The sequence below is a fragment of the Humulus lupulus genome, chromosome 8, assembly GCF_963169125.1.
Source record: "Humulus lupulus chromosome 8, drHumLupu1.1, whole genome shotgun sequence".
Lineage (NCBI taxonomy): Eukaryota > Viridiplantae > Streptophyta > Magnoliopsida > Rosales > Cannabaceae > Humulus > Humulus lupulus.
Window position 1 is genome coordinate 87,754,779 of NC_084800.1, and position 16,310 is coordinate 87,771,088.

General features: G+C 31.5%; 2 protein-coding genes across 3 annotated transcripts; one reads left to right on the forward strand and one right to left on the reverse strand.

Annotated features, from left to right (window-relative positions):
- Positions 1-2,974: 2,974 nt before the first annotated feature.
- Positions 2,975-7,107, forward strand: LOC133798047 (8-amino-7-oxononanoate synthase). 2 transcript variants are annotated; one of them, XM_062236219.1, is made up of 11 exons: positions 2,975-3,380; positions 3,520-3,665; positions 3,765-3,872; positions 4,149-4,387; positions 4,702-4,743; positions 5,069-5,156; positions 5,494-5,627; positions 5,936-6,024; positions 6,371-6,521; positions 6,630-6,698; positions 6,870-7,107. In XM_062236219.1, the coding sequence occupies exons 1-11, from the start codon at positions 3,131-3,133 to the stop codon at positions 6,997-6,999; spliced, it is 1,446 nt and encodes a 481-aa protein (XP_062092203.1). In that variant the 5' UTR covers positions 2,975-3,130; the 3' UTR covers positions 7,000-7,107. The 2 variants fall into 2 exon arrangements, with proteins under 2 accessions (XP_062092203.1, XP_062092204.1); XM_062236220.1 differs by having other exon boundaries at positions 2,976-3,380; positions 3,765-3,879; positions 4,171-4,387.
- Positions 7,108-8,393: 1,286 nt separating this feature from the next.
- On the reverse strand, positions 8,394-11,143 carry LOC133795768 (protein DYAD). The gene is made up of 7 exons (XM_062233225.1): positions 11,033-11,143; positions 10,311-10,945; positions 9,845-10,235; positions 9,659-9,738; positions 9,509-9,587; positions 9,295-9,410; positions 8,394-8,970 (listed from the first exon to the last, which is right to left on the reverse strand). Exons 1-7 carry the CDS (start codon positions 11,141-11,143, stop codon positions 8,421-8,423), a joined length of 1,962 nt encoding a protein of 653 aa, XP_062089209.1. The 3' UTR covers positions 8,394-8,420.
- Positions 11,144-16,310: the final 5,167 nt, after the last annotated feature.

Sequence of the window (16,310 nt, forward strand, 5' to 3'; positions counted from 1 at the left end):
AATATATGATTTTAGTTATTTTTAAAATTCTAAGAAAATTTCTATTTTTTTTTTTACAAAAGAAACTGTTTGTCCACGTAAATTTTTCTATAATATTTAGACAATATCCTCCTTGTTTTTTTTTATATATCCATTTATATCCTTGTGATTTTAATATATTTTATCAAAGAGTACAAAATATTCTATTGAACACTTTTTTTATCAATATTAATTTATTAAGATGATAGTGCCCTCTATTAATTTACTTGACATATATTTTAATTAACATTTTATTAAAAATTTAAAAAATATTTCATCTAAATAAACACATAAAATATTTAAATATATATTATTTTAATTTTTGAAACAAAATATTATTCGAGAACTATTTAAATAAATTATCTGAGGGGATAGAAAGAAGAATTCTAAGTCGTAGAAAAATATGAAAAATATGCGGGGATGTTAAAATCAAGAATATGACAATTTTATTCCACTCTCCATAAGAGATGGTGGAGACATTTCACGTTCTCGTTGCCGGAGTTGTAGGTCTGAGAGTGTTTGCCTTTGCACTTTTACAGAGAAAAAAACGACCATTGAAAGTATACATACTCAAATTACTTCCGTCAACCAAAACTTCCTTGTCGGAGAAGAAGATAAAGATCAACGTCAACTCCATAACTCAGAATGTCAAGGTCGATATCGGATTCTTCACTACTACTATAGAATTGATGATAATCTCTTCAAACAATTTTGCTTTGTGGAATTGATGGTGATGGAACTTTCGCAACCTTGAGGACTCCTTTTATGAAGTTTTGCCATTGATAAAGTATTTTTTTTTTTTTTTTTTTTTTTCAATTATCTTCTCAAGATTTTCATTCTTATTTTTTATTTATTTATTCTATCAATTTAGTTTTTGAATTTTTTATTTGAAATTATTAGTTTTTTTTTCTTCAAAAAATGTGTTAGTGTTTCTCTACTAAAACTAGAAAAAAGAGAACAAGTGAAGTTTGGAAGAGGATAAAGTTTGTTATTTGTTATTTGATGTTATTGTGTTATAATTAAGTTATTGGTTATTGTGATGAATCATCTACGCACTAGAAGTTGTAATTACAAATAAGTTCTTTACTTATTAAATTTTTAATTTCTTTCATTTAGTTATTATTTAACATGTTTATGTAATTGTTTTCTCTTTATTTCATTCTTAAAAGTTTAATACTCAAATCAATTTTATTGTTTGGTATTTTTTGTAGATTTTTTTTTGTTATCCAAAGAGAACATGTGACTTTAATGATGCTATTGGCAATAGTTGTACATCACAGAAAAGTTTTATCCATTATAATTGATAATTTTATAATTGTCGTAGTATTTAGTATTATTGTCCATTAAATTTTATCGTTCATTCAATTTCATTAATTAATGTTGTTTTTTATGATATTTTATTTTGTAGGTTGTTTTTCAGTTTATATAAGCAAAATATGTGGAGTAGATGGTGGCTAGGGATGCAAATTTATGGGGCTGGAAATCCACGTCTAATTGAAGAATGGGGCGGGGACGGTGGCTAGGGATGCACATTTTTCCCGGGGCCCCGTCCCTAATAGGGTGGGAAATCCCCTTCTAAATGGGAACGGGGGCAGGGACAGTGATAATTTTCAATCCATAAATGTCAAATGGGGTAAGGATGACACTCCCCGCCCCTACGGGCATGGTTTAAATTATTATATATTTTTATAATATTTTATATGTATTTTATATATTTCTTTATGTGTTATTGTATTATATTAGTAACTTTTTAAATATTTTAAATTTTATTTGGGATCATGTTTAGTATTTTAAATCATAATTATTATGCAATATTTTAATTTACATATAGTTTACTATTTTTATATTTAAATTTCAATCTAAAATTAATTTTTTAAATAAATGGGTTCCTTATGGGGATTTCTCGCCCCGATAGGGAATTCCCCACTACGTTTCCAACGGGGAATAAGTGGGGATGGGGCAAGAACGATGATAAAAATTATAAATGGAGATGGGGATAGGGAAGCACTCCCCGCCAATTCTCCACCACGTGTGCATCACTAATGGTGGCGCTAGATTGGATTATTTGGCTAGATCTTTCTGTTCGATTTTGTGGGTACATACTACATATTGTTTAGCAGTTGTGTCTACTTTTGCTAAGTGAGCTACATTTTACATTGTATATAAAATCAATTTGTTACAACTAATTAATTTAATATTTCAAAGTCAATATTTTATTTATTGACAAAATATTCTAATTAATGGTCAACATTATTTGTTACCCGATTTTGCATATCCCAGAGAATATCTCAATCTGTGGTAGAGACTCTGATGATCTAAAGCTAGATCGAGGTTATCAATTGCAATGACTGGAGGTATACACTATTCGATCTTATATTTGTATATGTTCAATCTATATATTAATTACGCATACATGTATAGGATTGTTCATATGTCTATATTTATTTTAAACTAACAAGATGTTATAACAAATTTGTTATCCAGATTTTTAGGAGTGTCCTAATTCATGATTCGTCATTTCCCAATTTCATAGTTAGCTGCGCATGCTCTTAGGATGTAAAGACAACTTGTTTAGTTAAAAAATATCTCTCATTTTCTTCAAGATATTTTGATTTTTTAGGTTGTATCATTTTATGATATTTATCCATGAAGTTATCATATTAAAAAAAATTGTACAAATAAATTAATTGTTTTTAATAATGTAAAATAGAATTTTAAATATTTTAAGAAGTTACTTTTTTCAATTAAATAATTCATTTAACACATTTTATAATAAAAATTTCTTTTAAAAAGTAAAATAGATATTTTATTATTTATTTAAAAAATCGTTTGAAATATTCAAACAATTTTAAGTAAATAAAAAAGAGTATTATTATGCATTAAAATTATTTTTGACAAAACTATTCACAATATTTCAATTAAATTTGGAATAAAATGGTTGAATATGCAGCCTCGAACTTGACGACTTAGGTGAACTGAATTTCCCAATCAAATAAAATAAAATTTTAATGCTTTGCCTTAAACCTTTGAGGCTCAACTACTACATTACGAGTTTTGATTAGTTTCATCTACCTCCAACTACTCAACTCTCTTCTCTCTGCAAACGACCACAATGAGCTTATGGGATTACTGGATTGAAGAGGCTCTTTCAAAGCTCGACTCTTTGCAACTCCTCCGTTCTCTCAGACCCATTTACCTCCGCAATGTACCAGAACACCCCATCAACACTGCTTCCTCAAAATCATCCATTGAAGATGAATTCCAGGTGTTCGACGAATTGCATACATGGGACCGTTCCTCCGTTGAGATTGAGATTTCAGATGCCACCTTCCAGAACTGGGTCCATCACATTTCTTCTTCTGGTAATTTCTTTCAACTCTGTCCCAAGTTAAGATAAACCATGTAATCCGTGATAACAAACAACATTTGCTTATAGTAGCTCTATTATCTTAATAATTTTGAAATTTAAATGTTTTACCTTTATGCTTTTGGGGTCTCCAGGGGATGAAGCTGACGATAGTAGACATGTTTTAGCTAATCCTAACACAGGGGAGCGTCCTCAGAGTTTCAAGAAGCTACTTTTATTTTCTGGAAATGATTACTTGGGGTTGAGCTCACATCCTACTATTGGAAAAGCTGCTGCAAAGGTTTGATGATTTTATCTTTTGTGGAAGGAATGGTTTAGTCTTGTTTCGTAGTTATGCGTTTTTTCAATCTAAAAAATTCTTTTTGTAATGATTAATCAGGCAGCGCTAAAACATGGAATGGGCCCCCGAGGTTCTGCTCTAATATGTGGATATACCAATTACCATCGGCTACTCGAGTCATGCTTGGCAGACTTAAAGAAGAAAGAGGTACAAGGTGCATTATAGATACTTGTTTTGGTTGTTTTTAAACATATCTGCTTTGAGTTGATGCAGAAGGAAATGATCTTGTGCCCCCTGACCAATGCAGCTTTTTTCTTATTGTTGAATAAGAAAAGATGCATGATACATTGTTGGGTTGAAATTCGATTCAATATCATATCCATTGTTTCTTGTATGATTTTTTTTTTCCCTTCATATTTGACATTTCCTCAATTTGGTATGTCAACTGCAAACTGATGATCTTGTTTGAACTTTATGGGGTAGGATTGCCTTCTTTGTCCTACAGGGTTTGCTGCTAATATGGCCTTGATGGTAACGTTGGGCAATGTTGGCTCTCTCCTGGCCTCTGGCTCAAAGCCTTTGGAGCATGAAAGGGTTGCCATTTTTTCTGATGCGTTCAACCATGCTTCAATAATTGATGGTATTCGTCTTGCCCAGCGACAGTCTAGTGTAGAGGTTTTCATCTATAGACACTGCAACATGACTCACCTTAAGACACTGTTGTATGTCTTGCAAATTTCTGCAACATTTTTGGCTGTCTTCTTTTGAGTTTATTCATACACATATAAGTGTATATATTTATATTTGGGATACATAAATTTTTGCACACATTTTTATACCGTGATAAACACTGTTAAAACTAGAAAATAAAAATATTGCACTTATGTAAATATAATTTATAACATGTGCTTTAATTTCAACCATTTGATCGAGCACTGTTTATCTCGGTGTAAAAATATGTGTGCATTGAACTTATCCCTGTATATTCATCTATGTATACATCTATTCTTACATCAAAATTACTTTCTCTTGACAGATCAAGTTGCACACTGAAGAAGAAAGTTGTAGTGACTGATAGGTAAATCATGGTATTACCTTTTGTTTCGTTTACACTTTGTTAATGCCTTATCGGATGGTTGTTCATGATGCATCAAGATAATTTAGCTAGATGGCTGAAGCTTTCACCACTATTTTCTTAATATGGTTAGGTTGTTTAAAAGCTAAAATTTTCAAATGGCTATTTTCTAAAATATACTGAAAGATTGTTATGAGTTACTTTATGCTCAATTTTGGGAACCACAGTCTTTTTTTACATTTCTACTCACAAAGCATGTATATGTACATGCCAATCAACCCTACATATTGTATCTGTACAGAAGTTTCATTTGTATGTGTTATTACAGCTTGTTTAGTATGGATGGAGACTTTGCGCCAATGACTGAACTTGTGAAGTTACGAAAGAAGTACAAATTTTTGTTGGTAATCGATGATGTAAGTAAGACTTTCTGTATAAATTGATTGATGCTGCTCATCTAAGAACTATTACTAATTTGTTACACAAACTTTTTTTACTGGTCATTCAAAGCTTTATAGATTTTGGGGTAGGGTCAATAGGTTTGTATGACCATATAGCCATTTCATAAATAAATTTATTAACTGCATAAGTTTTTACAACCAATCATTTGACTCTGTACAAGGAAAAAAAAGGGTATCTGCTGCTGACCTTATCCTTGGTTGAAGTAAATAAACAAGTGGATGTGAAGTGTAACGTAGCACTGGCTGCTGATTATCAATAAATTTTATAAAATGCGAATGCTTTTTGTTTCAGGCTCATGGAACATTTGTTTGTGGGAAAAATGGAGGTGGAGTGGCTGAAGAGTTTAACTGTGAGAAAGATATTGATATTTGTGTTGGCACTCTGAGCAAAGCTGTTGGTTGCCATGGAGGATTTATAGCTTGCAGGCAATTATAATATATTCTTCTCCCTTAAATTCCTTTTTTCCCCTTTAACTTATCAGTTTAATGGGCTTTTGCCTTAATTACAACAACTCACATAGTACCTATCTTGGGACAGTTTGTGTTTGTGCATTTATAAAGTATAACGTTTTGCCGAAATGTTTGAGGGTTATGTTTTAATTAGAAAAGTGGTAGAGCATTCTTCTTACATGTGGAATTAAAGTAGAATACTTATAAAGCATAATTCTTACACAGTTTCCAAGCATAGAAATTATATCAAATTTTAATTTTGTCTTTTGTTCGTATATAAACAGCAAAAAATGGAAGCAACTAATACAATCAAGAGGTCGCTCTTTCATATTTTCTACTGCTTCTGTAGTCCCTGTTGTGGCTGCATCCCATGGTAAATCATAAGTTTTATTGATTCGATATGATTATTTGCACAATGGTTATGCCATATATTGTTTTTGCTAGATATAATGTTTGATAACAACAGCTTCTGAGGACTAGCGTTATGGACCATTTGGTAGATTTAATAGGAAAGCCTTTGGTAAATATATGCCTCCTGAAGAAACCTCATTTCTTATTTGGTTTCGCGAATAGCCATATAACTATCTATTCTGTGGAGAACATTGTGTCACCCATATAAGTGATAGATCATAAAGCTAATTCGTTACACTTTTATATGCTCATGATATCCTGCCTTGAATAATGTTCCTTCTTAACAATAGAAGTATGTGACTTGGCAGCTGCTGTTATTGTGGCAAGAAAAGAGATGTGGCGAAGAAAAGCAATTTGGGACCGAGTTCAAGACTTTCGCACTCTGACTGGAATCCCAATCACGAGTCATATTATATCTCTTATTATTGGGAGTGAAGAGAAGGCTCTCGAAGCTAGCCAGTTTGTCACACCCTCTCTATTTTTTTTTTTATTCTCTGCACCAATGTGAATTGCATTGCTATGAAGCTGGTGCTTACATGTTTCTACCCATATGTTGTTATTGAACAGGCATTTGTTGAGATCTGGTTTCCACGTGACTGCGATCAGACCCCCGACGGTTCCACCCAATTCTTGCAGGTTTGTCTAAATCTTTAGTACCCCTTCTGATATTGACGGTCTGCATCTTGTTTCATTGTTTGCAATAGTAGTAGTAGTATGTAGCTCAACTGAAACTGCATAGAAGATGGTTAAATTTATACTTCCAATTCATTTTCTTTTACATCATTAATTTGATAACTATTTTGGCAGGCTAAGAGTGACGTTGAGTGCAGCTCACACTAGGAATGATTTGGTGAGCCTCACAAATGCACTATCCCGCTGTATAAATCTCAAAGAAATAAGTGTTAATGGCTCATCATATGCATATGCGAGGATGTAGTTTTTCGTTCTTTTGGAAAACAGAGATCCCTTGTTATTGTTATTATGATTACTGAATTAAAATAGATACTATTTCTAGTCAGAATGAAGTGAAGCACTTTAAATATTAGATTTTAGATTTCTGTGATTCTGCCTAGAAACATATTCTTTATTGAAATTTGAAACATATGAAAAATTTCTTTATTATTCTTGTCATCTTGAAACGAAAAAGTTAAATTGATATAAATTAAAAAACTTTTCTGTTATCTACATACTGGATTATTTTTACTAGAATTTCTTGATGAAACTGATCCATTAGAGAAGCAGCTTTTTATTAAACTTTTTGTTTGATACAGATAAATATCTTCCTCTCTTTTTTTCTTTTTCTTTTTTTTGACCTTTACATATTTTTGGGTTTTTAGCATATTTGTCCTTTAAACTACTAAAAAAATATATAATAACTATGTCCGTAAAGAACATAAACAATAACACGCTGCTTTAAGAGCAAACCAAAACAGTTAGACCAAGTGCCCCGAGTGATTAATTAAAGGCTGTTTCCTCTGTCTCTAATCTCTATAATATTTTAATGGTTTTTTAAAAAAATAAGTAAAAAAGCCTAACAATTGGAGGTTTTCAGAAAATGGGAAGCATTTAATGGTGATATAGGTCAGCAAAAAAACAAGATCCCTTCCAACCAGGATGATCTTCATTATATTCACTAAAACATTTCTATCGACCTCTTCTATTTCTAGTTACACTTGGGGATTCTAGTCTACATTGATAGTTGAACAAACTCTATTTTTCAAGTCATATATGATCAAATATTCAAACTTGATAATAATGAAATTAAAATTTTCAAAAATGGTCATCGGTACACAACTGTGCTCCTCTGTTTGGAAGACTGACACTGTTGCAAAATTATTTGCATTTATGAAACAAATATGTATATTAATTGCTCCTATCTTTTAGGAATTTTAGCTAATTACAGCAATCAAATGCAGTCCTCAGTTCTACTTTCAGAAGCATAACTGGATTAAAACCTTCCTTTAAAGCATTTTTGGTTGTTCAATATTTTCATGACAAACATGTGAATAGTCATTAGCAAAAATGAATTACATGGACTATTTAAACATTTGTGGGACATATAAAACTAAATTCCAACCAAAATTAAGATAAACATATATATATATATATGATTATGAATTTGATCAAATTCATAAATATACACAAGACAATATAAAGCGGTTAAGTATTCCCATATGTTCTCAAAAAGAAACCCATAATAATGAGAATTACATAAACCAAGTAGAAAATATGTAAATCCCATAACTATGCTAAATCCCATAATAACTGTGTTTATTTATTTCATTAGTCTTATAATAATATTTTTCCTATAATCTTATAATTCTATAATATTTTTGAGTAATCTATAAGTATAAATCTTCAAAATGCATTACTATTGTTCTCTTCCATAGGTACCTCGTTTAGGTTGATGACAGAGGAACTAGGAGTCTTGAGATCAGGAGTATTAAGAGGACGGCCTTCGGATATGGAGCTTAAAGGAGCATATCTGACAGGCACAGGCTTCACAGGGGGAGGCGATTGGGGCCCAGATGGAGATTGAGGTACAAAGAAGAAGTGGGGTACTGGGGAGAGTGTGGATGATGAAGCTGAGGGTGGAGTTTGGACCACAAGAGGAGCTGCAGTCTGATTAAAAGTAGTCGGGTTTGGCCAAAGGAAGGTACCTTGTGGCTTGCAAATCCTGAAACCACTCTTTAGTCTCTGTGTCTTTGCTGCCTTGTTCTCTACTGTCATGGCTGCTGGTGCCTTGTCCCTTCCATGATCTCTCGATTTGGTTTCTGACTTGCTTTTTTCTCCTTTCTCTATAGTGGTCTCCCATTTTTCAGAGTCTGACAACACACGTACTCCATTTTTTGTCTTCATTAGTTGTTCCTGAACATTTACAAATGATGCATTAACTACCAAGCAAGTACTAAAATTCCATCAAAAAAAATTAATTCTATAAAAAAACACCAAAGTAGTATCTCATATAATCATTTAACAAAACACTAGTACAATAAAAGTTTGTTCATCAATTAATCATAAATGTATCATACTAATGGCAAAACATACAAGTCTCCAACGAAACCAAATCATTATAATTAATTAAAAGAGGATGATTTTAATTTTATCAGATGCATTAACTATTTGGGTTCACTACTATCATTCTTGATTTTCCTAATTCACGTGCATTAAACATGACTCAGTTTCATTTCATATAGAATGATACAGTGACTTGGGCAATTTGAAAGTCTACGATAAGAGAGAAAATACATTAACCTTTTGTACCTCTATTTTGCTCAATTTATCATAAATTTCCATGAGCTCCTTCTCAATATTTGTCTTTTTGTTCACCAACTCAACAAATGTTTCCTGCCCATGAAAAAAACATGCAATACTGGTTAAAGAAATACGTTTTAAAGATGGCTATCATATCAAAAAGTCTTTTTCTCTTTCTTTCATTTTCTTACCTTTAGTAGAAGAAAATAACCTACGTGATCAACCAATTGTACATTCTCTTCTGATCTCTTGAATCCAAGCTCAGTTCCCCTAATACCAGAATATCAAACATTGACATCTAAATAGAAAGTGATATTTCAAAATTAGTTGGCAAAACTTACTTTTTCATCCCGTCTATTACTTTCCACATCTCTCTGATCTCCCTGAACATTGATTCTTGCATATCCCTATAAATCAATTCCTGCCTATCCCTGGCAATCCATACCAAAATATTAAAAATCCAAAAGAAAAAAAGGAACAACCGAAGCTAAAGTAAAAATATAAAAAAAAAATTCAAATGAAATTTACATTTTCATTTTCATGTTGACATTTTCTTCCTTCAATGCCTTGAGCTCCCTTGCACATATAGGATCTTGGGTGGGATTATCCCCGAGCTTCCATCCAGGAGGAGGTGTCCAATAAGAATCACTCACTCCAGCTTTTCTCCTAATATCTGCTAAATCAGCACTCTCAAGCCAGTACTCCATTGCCCCATCGGAGTTATGACGTCGTCGGAATCGATCATTTCCTCCGGGGGCCAATTTTCCGGCCATGTGCTTTAGTAAATGGTCTAGCAAACCCGTATCTCCAATCAGCTTCCGTGCCTCAGCTCTCAACGCAGGCCTCAGAATTGGGTTCCCAATCACAGCACCTTTGGCCTTCATTATTTTTAACATATTCTGCTCGGCCAACTTGTACCTGAATATATATCACTTTAAAAGAATTAGAATCAATAAAAATATCAATGAACCCACGTCGATTTTTTTGTCATACCTAGCTTCAGACCATCTGTCAATGGAGTTTTTCATCAATTTTGTCTTTCTCCCACTGTTATGACATTTGGCTCTTTTAACAATTTCCTTGTGCTCACTACCATTGAACTTCCTTTTAGTTATAGACCGAGTTGCCTTCATATCTTTGTAGTCTTCTTCTTCTTCCACCTCGTTGTTCTTGTCTTCTTCAACATGAGCTTGCTCGGTTAGTGTATCTTTCTCTACTGGTTTACTCCTTCCAAGGTACCGTACTTGTCGGCGACTCCCCCACTGAACTAGACCCGTACACTTGAGCAAAGACACGCAGGAGCTCTTTGAAGAAACCACCTTACTACCACCAACTTCGCCGCTGCCATGATCACCACCATCACCATCAACTTGTCTAGAGCTCCCCTCTCCACGGATAGCTCCTGGTGCCCAAAAACTCGAAAACTTCCGGCGCACCTCAAACTCTTCTAGCGATACTCTCCGGCGAAGTACAGCGACAGCAATCTCCAAATCCATGTCGTGCCGTTCATCTAGGACAGGCACCATTCTCTTGTCCCCGTTGCGATAGCTGTCATTGCCGAAGTAAGCACTCAGAGAATAAACACTCGGGAACCGCAAGGAAACCTTGAGCTCATCCTTCTTAAATACCTACATCACAAATCCGTGAGCACCATAACCAACTACATCGCCACCAAAAAAAAGGAAAGAAAGAAAAAAAAGAGTGGAAGAACGTACCATTACAACCCGGACTGAGTAGAGGTGCTCCGGCGATTCGGGAGGAAGCTTGGCATGGGAAAGCTCATAGAAGTAGCCTTCTTCAACGTCGTCGTTTTCAAGCTCTGCCATTGAAGCTGAAAGAAATGTGGAGAAAAGGAGATAGAACAGAACAGTTTTTACACAGACAGAGAAAAGGATAAATATCTGTATGTATATATAGCTAGAGAGAGTGAGTCCCTTTGCGTTGGTTTTTTAATATAAATTTAAATGAATATGAAATCCGAATTTTATATTTATTATTAAAAATAATTGTGGTGGTAAAAGGAAGTTTTTGGTGTCTCATTTTTTTTTGGTTAGACAAAGAAATCTTTCTCATCATTACATTTACATTACGTACAGAATAAAAATATTCATTCTCTCGTTTTCGTTTTGCAGGGAACGACCCACGCAGCCAGCTGGTTGTGCATGCACACCCTAAATCTGTTACAACTGTTATTTTACGCGCCTTCCTGTGCGCGTGTGGGAATCAATAAACTCACGCGCTGCTTGTGTTTGTTAATTTACATTTCTCCAACATTGTAATTGAACATGGATTGTTATTATGTGTGACTGAATAGATTGATTAATCCATACCATAACGGTCTTTCAAATTTGGATGTAACGACGGAGAAGAATAAATCCAATTAAACACACCTTGTCACGTTCAATTTATATATATAGTTTTAGTTGCTATATGTGAAACCAATGAAAAATCATATATTCAAAATAAAAGGTTAATTTCTTAATTCCATACTCTTAGTTAACCTTAATTTTAATAATTTATCTTATTTTTTAATTGAACTCAAAACTTTAAATTGATATTATGTTTTAGGTTTTTATATCTAATCATTTGAGTTCATATCTAAAAAATTGAAGAAAAAAAAAGTGGTTAAGGATTTATATATATATATATAAGAATAAAACTTCACGAATATATATGTACATATGCTATGTGTAAAATTAAGTACTCTTTTTGCTTGGTATAAAATTAAGTACTCATGGAGAAATAAATGAATTTAGGACCTGACGAAGAAAAAGAAAAGACTTAAGATTAGTACATGTTTGCCAAACAAGTACATGACAACTCCTATTTTTTTGCTTTCCCTATTTTATATAATCTTGACAAAAACACGGTTTTTTTAAAAAAAAAAAAGTATACCATTATTTATGTTTAGATAAGATATAGATATTCAATAAACTTATTTCTTCTTTCCTTATTAGGGAACTAGAACAAATAAATTATACTCTTAAAAAATATCACATGCAATTAATAATATTATTATTTAGTGGTACTAATTTGTTACATACATAAACATTGTTTATTTGGCTGTACGGACAACAAAGGCCCAGCAAATAATGTTGGTTCTCTTTTCCTTCTTCTTTTCAATTTTCAAAGCAATTATTTTCTATAATAATGGGATTGTAGGAATAGAAAGAAGTGCAAACTTACATATATATACGTATATATACAGAGAAAAATGAACTTTTGTTCCTGGAAACTTAAAAATATTGATAGAAATATAAAGATTTTAGAGTTGATATTCTGAGGGTTTACTTGGAAAAAAAATAATTAATTTAAAATTTGACTCTACTTAAGTTTTGAGTGTATTCAATTATATATTTAAGCAAAATTAGAAAATGAGTTTATATTTTTTTGGATTCTATATTTTGTCTCATTATCTGTTTGGACCCTGTATTTGACAAATTATTTTTTAGACCTTCTATTTTGTAAAATAGTTCAAATAAACCATTAAACCTGACTTTAATAAAAAAATGTTGAACTAAAATCACAAATAACTGATCAAACTAACAACTCATAACAAAAACATAATCATTCTGTTTAAAAACTGTGTTGTTATATTTAATTTTTTATTCATCAAAATCAAGTTTAAGGGTCTATTTAAACAATTTTACAAAACATATTGTCTAAAAAATAATTTGTCAAAATATAAAATTCAAACATATAATGAGACGAAACATATGTTCCAAAAAATATAAATCCTTAGAAAATTGATCAAGGGAGTAAGAGTACTTTTTTTTTGGGAAAAAAAAGAAACAATGTAGACATGCTATCTATATATTTTTTTTCTCTGCTATTTAAAAATGAACGAACTTACAAAAAATAAGTAATTTTAGGTTAGTCTGTGTTGGCCAAGAAAGGGTTTGTGCTTTCTTTTTCCTTCGGCCTTCTAAAAAAAAGAGCATATCAAGCAATATTTATTTATTTTAATGCTATGCCATACTTATATTTTTTCTAAAAAATATATATATTTCTTAGCTTTGTAGTTGATATGTAATTCAAAGTGATGTGTCACTCCCATATTATCCAAAAAAAAAAAAAAAAGTTACCATACAAATTTATAATTTGTTTCAACTATATAATTCAAAGACATTTGTTTTTCATTCAATAATATTAATTATAATAACTAAAATTAATTATACACTAACGTATATAAATGTGTGCCTAATAATATTTCTTAAGTTTATGGTAAGATATAAGCATACGATTTCTTTTTCCTCTAATGCATTACAACTAAAATTATTTCACTCCTTTGAAAAAAAAGTCACTAAAGATGCATGTAATAGTATTCAGTGGTATGTGATTGTGTTATAGTGCTACATTGATTGAGAACCTTGTAGTGGAGGATGATCATAACCTTTATGGTTATGCACGAACGTTTCCCAAGAAATTCCAAAATGATTGATTTTCTTGTACTGACACCAAAGCTTTTACGCCACCACTTTTCATGCGCCTGAAAAAACCATAAACGGTTTGCATTAAATGCTTTCTTTTATTTATTTATTTATTTATTTTAGAATCAGACTTTATTAAATGCTCAAGGACAACTCGAAATTATAATTTTTTAGTATTATTGTTACTTCAACTATTCGTGATTTACAAAATTGGACTCCCGACTATAAAATATTTTTCAAAAAAAGATATCGAATTTTTCAACCAATAGCAATTATGTGATTTTTTTGACTATTTTTTAAAAAAACATTATTGAAATAGCAATATAAAAGAGCAAAAAACAAAATAATAAATTTAAGATCTTCAATTTTCCATTTTGGCATTGCCATGTATATTCTCCTTTTTGTCAGAAATTAGTAAAAAAAAAATGCATACTAAGACTTAATTGCTGCTGTATGGGTCCATAAACTTAATTGTTATTATTTATTGAGTTTAGAAATTTAATTGAAACATTTTATAATTCAAGAACTAAATTCCTTAATCACAAATAATTAAGAGGATTGACATGCCAAAAACCCTAATTTTTATAAACACAATTTATTATCTATAGTAGAATATTGTAGTATGTAAATTGAAAAATCAATCCAAACTTCTCCTGTTTTTTTTTTTTTGGTTAACATTTATGAATTTATTTGGATGATATTATCAAGGTAAAGAAAATAGAAAAAACAAGTGTCCATATTCATGATCTCAATTTTAATCCCTTGTTACAGATCGTTTACAAATTGTCCATATATATATATATATTTAAAATAGTGAAAATGATTTTCAAAATTAAAAACCGTGATCAATAGCAAATGATGAATTACTCGTAGTTTGTATAACAATTCTAAGGGCAATTATAAAGTCCGGAGATTTCATTTGTTCTTAAAGAAAAGGATTAAAAAGTTTTTTTTTTACTTTTGGATACAGTTACCACTTAATTGATTCGAACAAAAAAAAAACAATTTGATAAAGTTTGGTGAAATTTCGTTATTAGATGCTATAATATGTCTGGTAAAAGACAAAAAGTTCAAACTTACATACTCAAAACTAGTATCATTTTTTAAAAAAAAAAAAAAAACTAGTATCTTTGTTTAATGCACAATATGTAATTTTGCAAGTACAAAGTATAAAATAAGTACATGTGGTGCACTTTATTTTGTAAAAGGGACTCAATTTGAGATTATTTTTGTCATCAAATTTGAATTGCCATAATAACTTTCGTTAGATTATTTTTGGGGATTTAAAAGCACGAAAAACATGAGATTTTTTCTTAATATAGAAAACATAGGAGTTAAATTTAGGGATGTAAATGGAGCAGATCGACCCCGCCCCGCCCCGGATCCACCCCGACCTGCTAAGCTTATGCCCCGACCGACCTGCCCCATTAAGGAATTTGATGCGGGTCGGGTCAGACCCGCCCCGAATGTGATGAAGCAGGTCAGACCCGACCCGGTAAGGTTATTTTTTCTTTAATAAAAGAAAGACTAATTTTTTAAAATATGTTACAATATAAAAATAAATGGCAAAAAAATCTCTCATACTAGACATAAATGAGCTACCTAAATTTTTTTATAAATGGTCTTGTATACTAAAATAAAAAAAAATTAATATACTTCAAATTTTCTCTTCTATCCCTCTTAAATATACTTTATCTTATTTATATATATACATATATATATTTGGATCGTTGATCACCCTAAATAGTGGTAGTAATTTTTATTTTTTTTTTAAATTGTTACAAAAAAAAAAAAAAACAACATCAACCGGGTCGGGTCATGATCCGACCCGCTTCAATTGCTAGTGGGTCGGGTCGGATCTTGACCCGCCCCATTATTGCTCCGGTTATATTCGAATCATGAGCGCCCCGTCGGGTCGGGGCTCCAACCAGCCCCGATCCGCCGGATTTTTTTACCATCCCTAGTTAAATTTGTGTTATTAGAGTACTTGAAATATTTACAAATAAATCAGAAAAGTCCAAATATATAGATAAAGAATTCAATAAAATACTTTTCCTTTTATATCCCCAAAGCTTTTCATAGTAAAATTCAAGTGTTAACCCAAAGCATAAACGATCTTCAATCAAAGCTCTTATGTTATCTCAACATGATTTGTAGAGATTGATCATTTTCTAATATAATTTATGAAGTTTAAAAGACGTCCACACAGACCCTTCTTTTAGTGTTAGTCAGATGGGTGTAAAATGGGTTTATATCATCAAAGTCCCTAATTTTTTTTTCTAAAAACTATCACTTAGGTCCCTAAAATTTATTTTGTATCACTTAGGTCCTCAAACTTACTAAATGTGTATCACGTAGGTCTTTTCAGTTAGAAAATAAATTACAGAATATACAACAAAAATATATTTATGACTCAGTTAATTACAAAACAAATTAATTGGGTTATAAATTGATTTCTGATAGGCCATAAATCGTTTTCTATTACGTATTCTGTAAACAAATTTTCCAACTAAAATGACATATGTGATACACATTTAGCAAGTTCGGGGACATAAGGGCAACT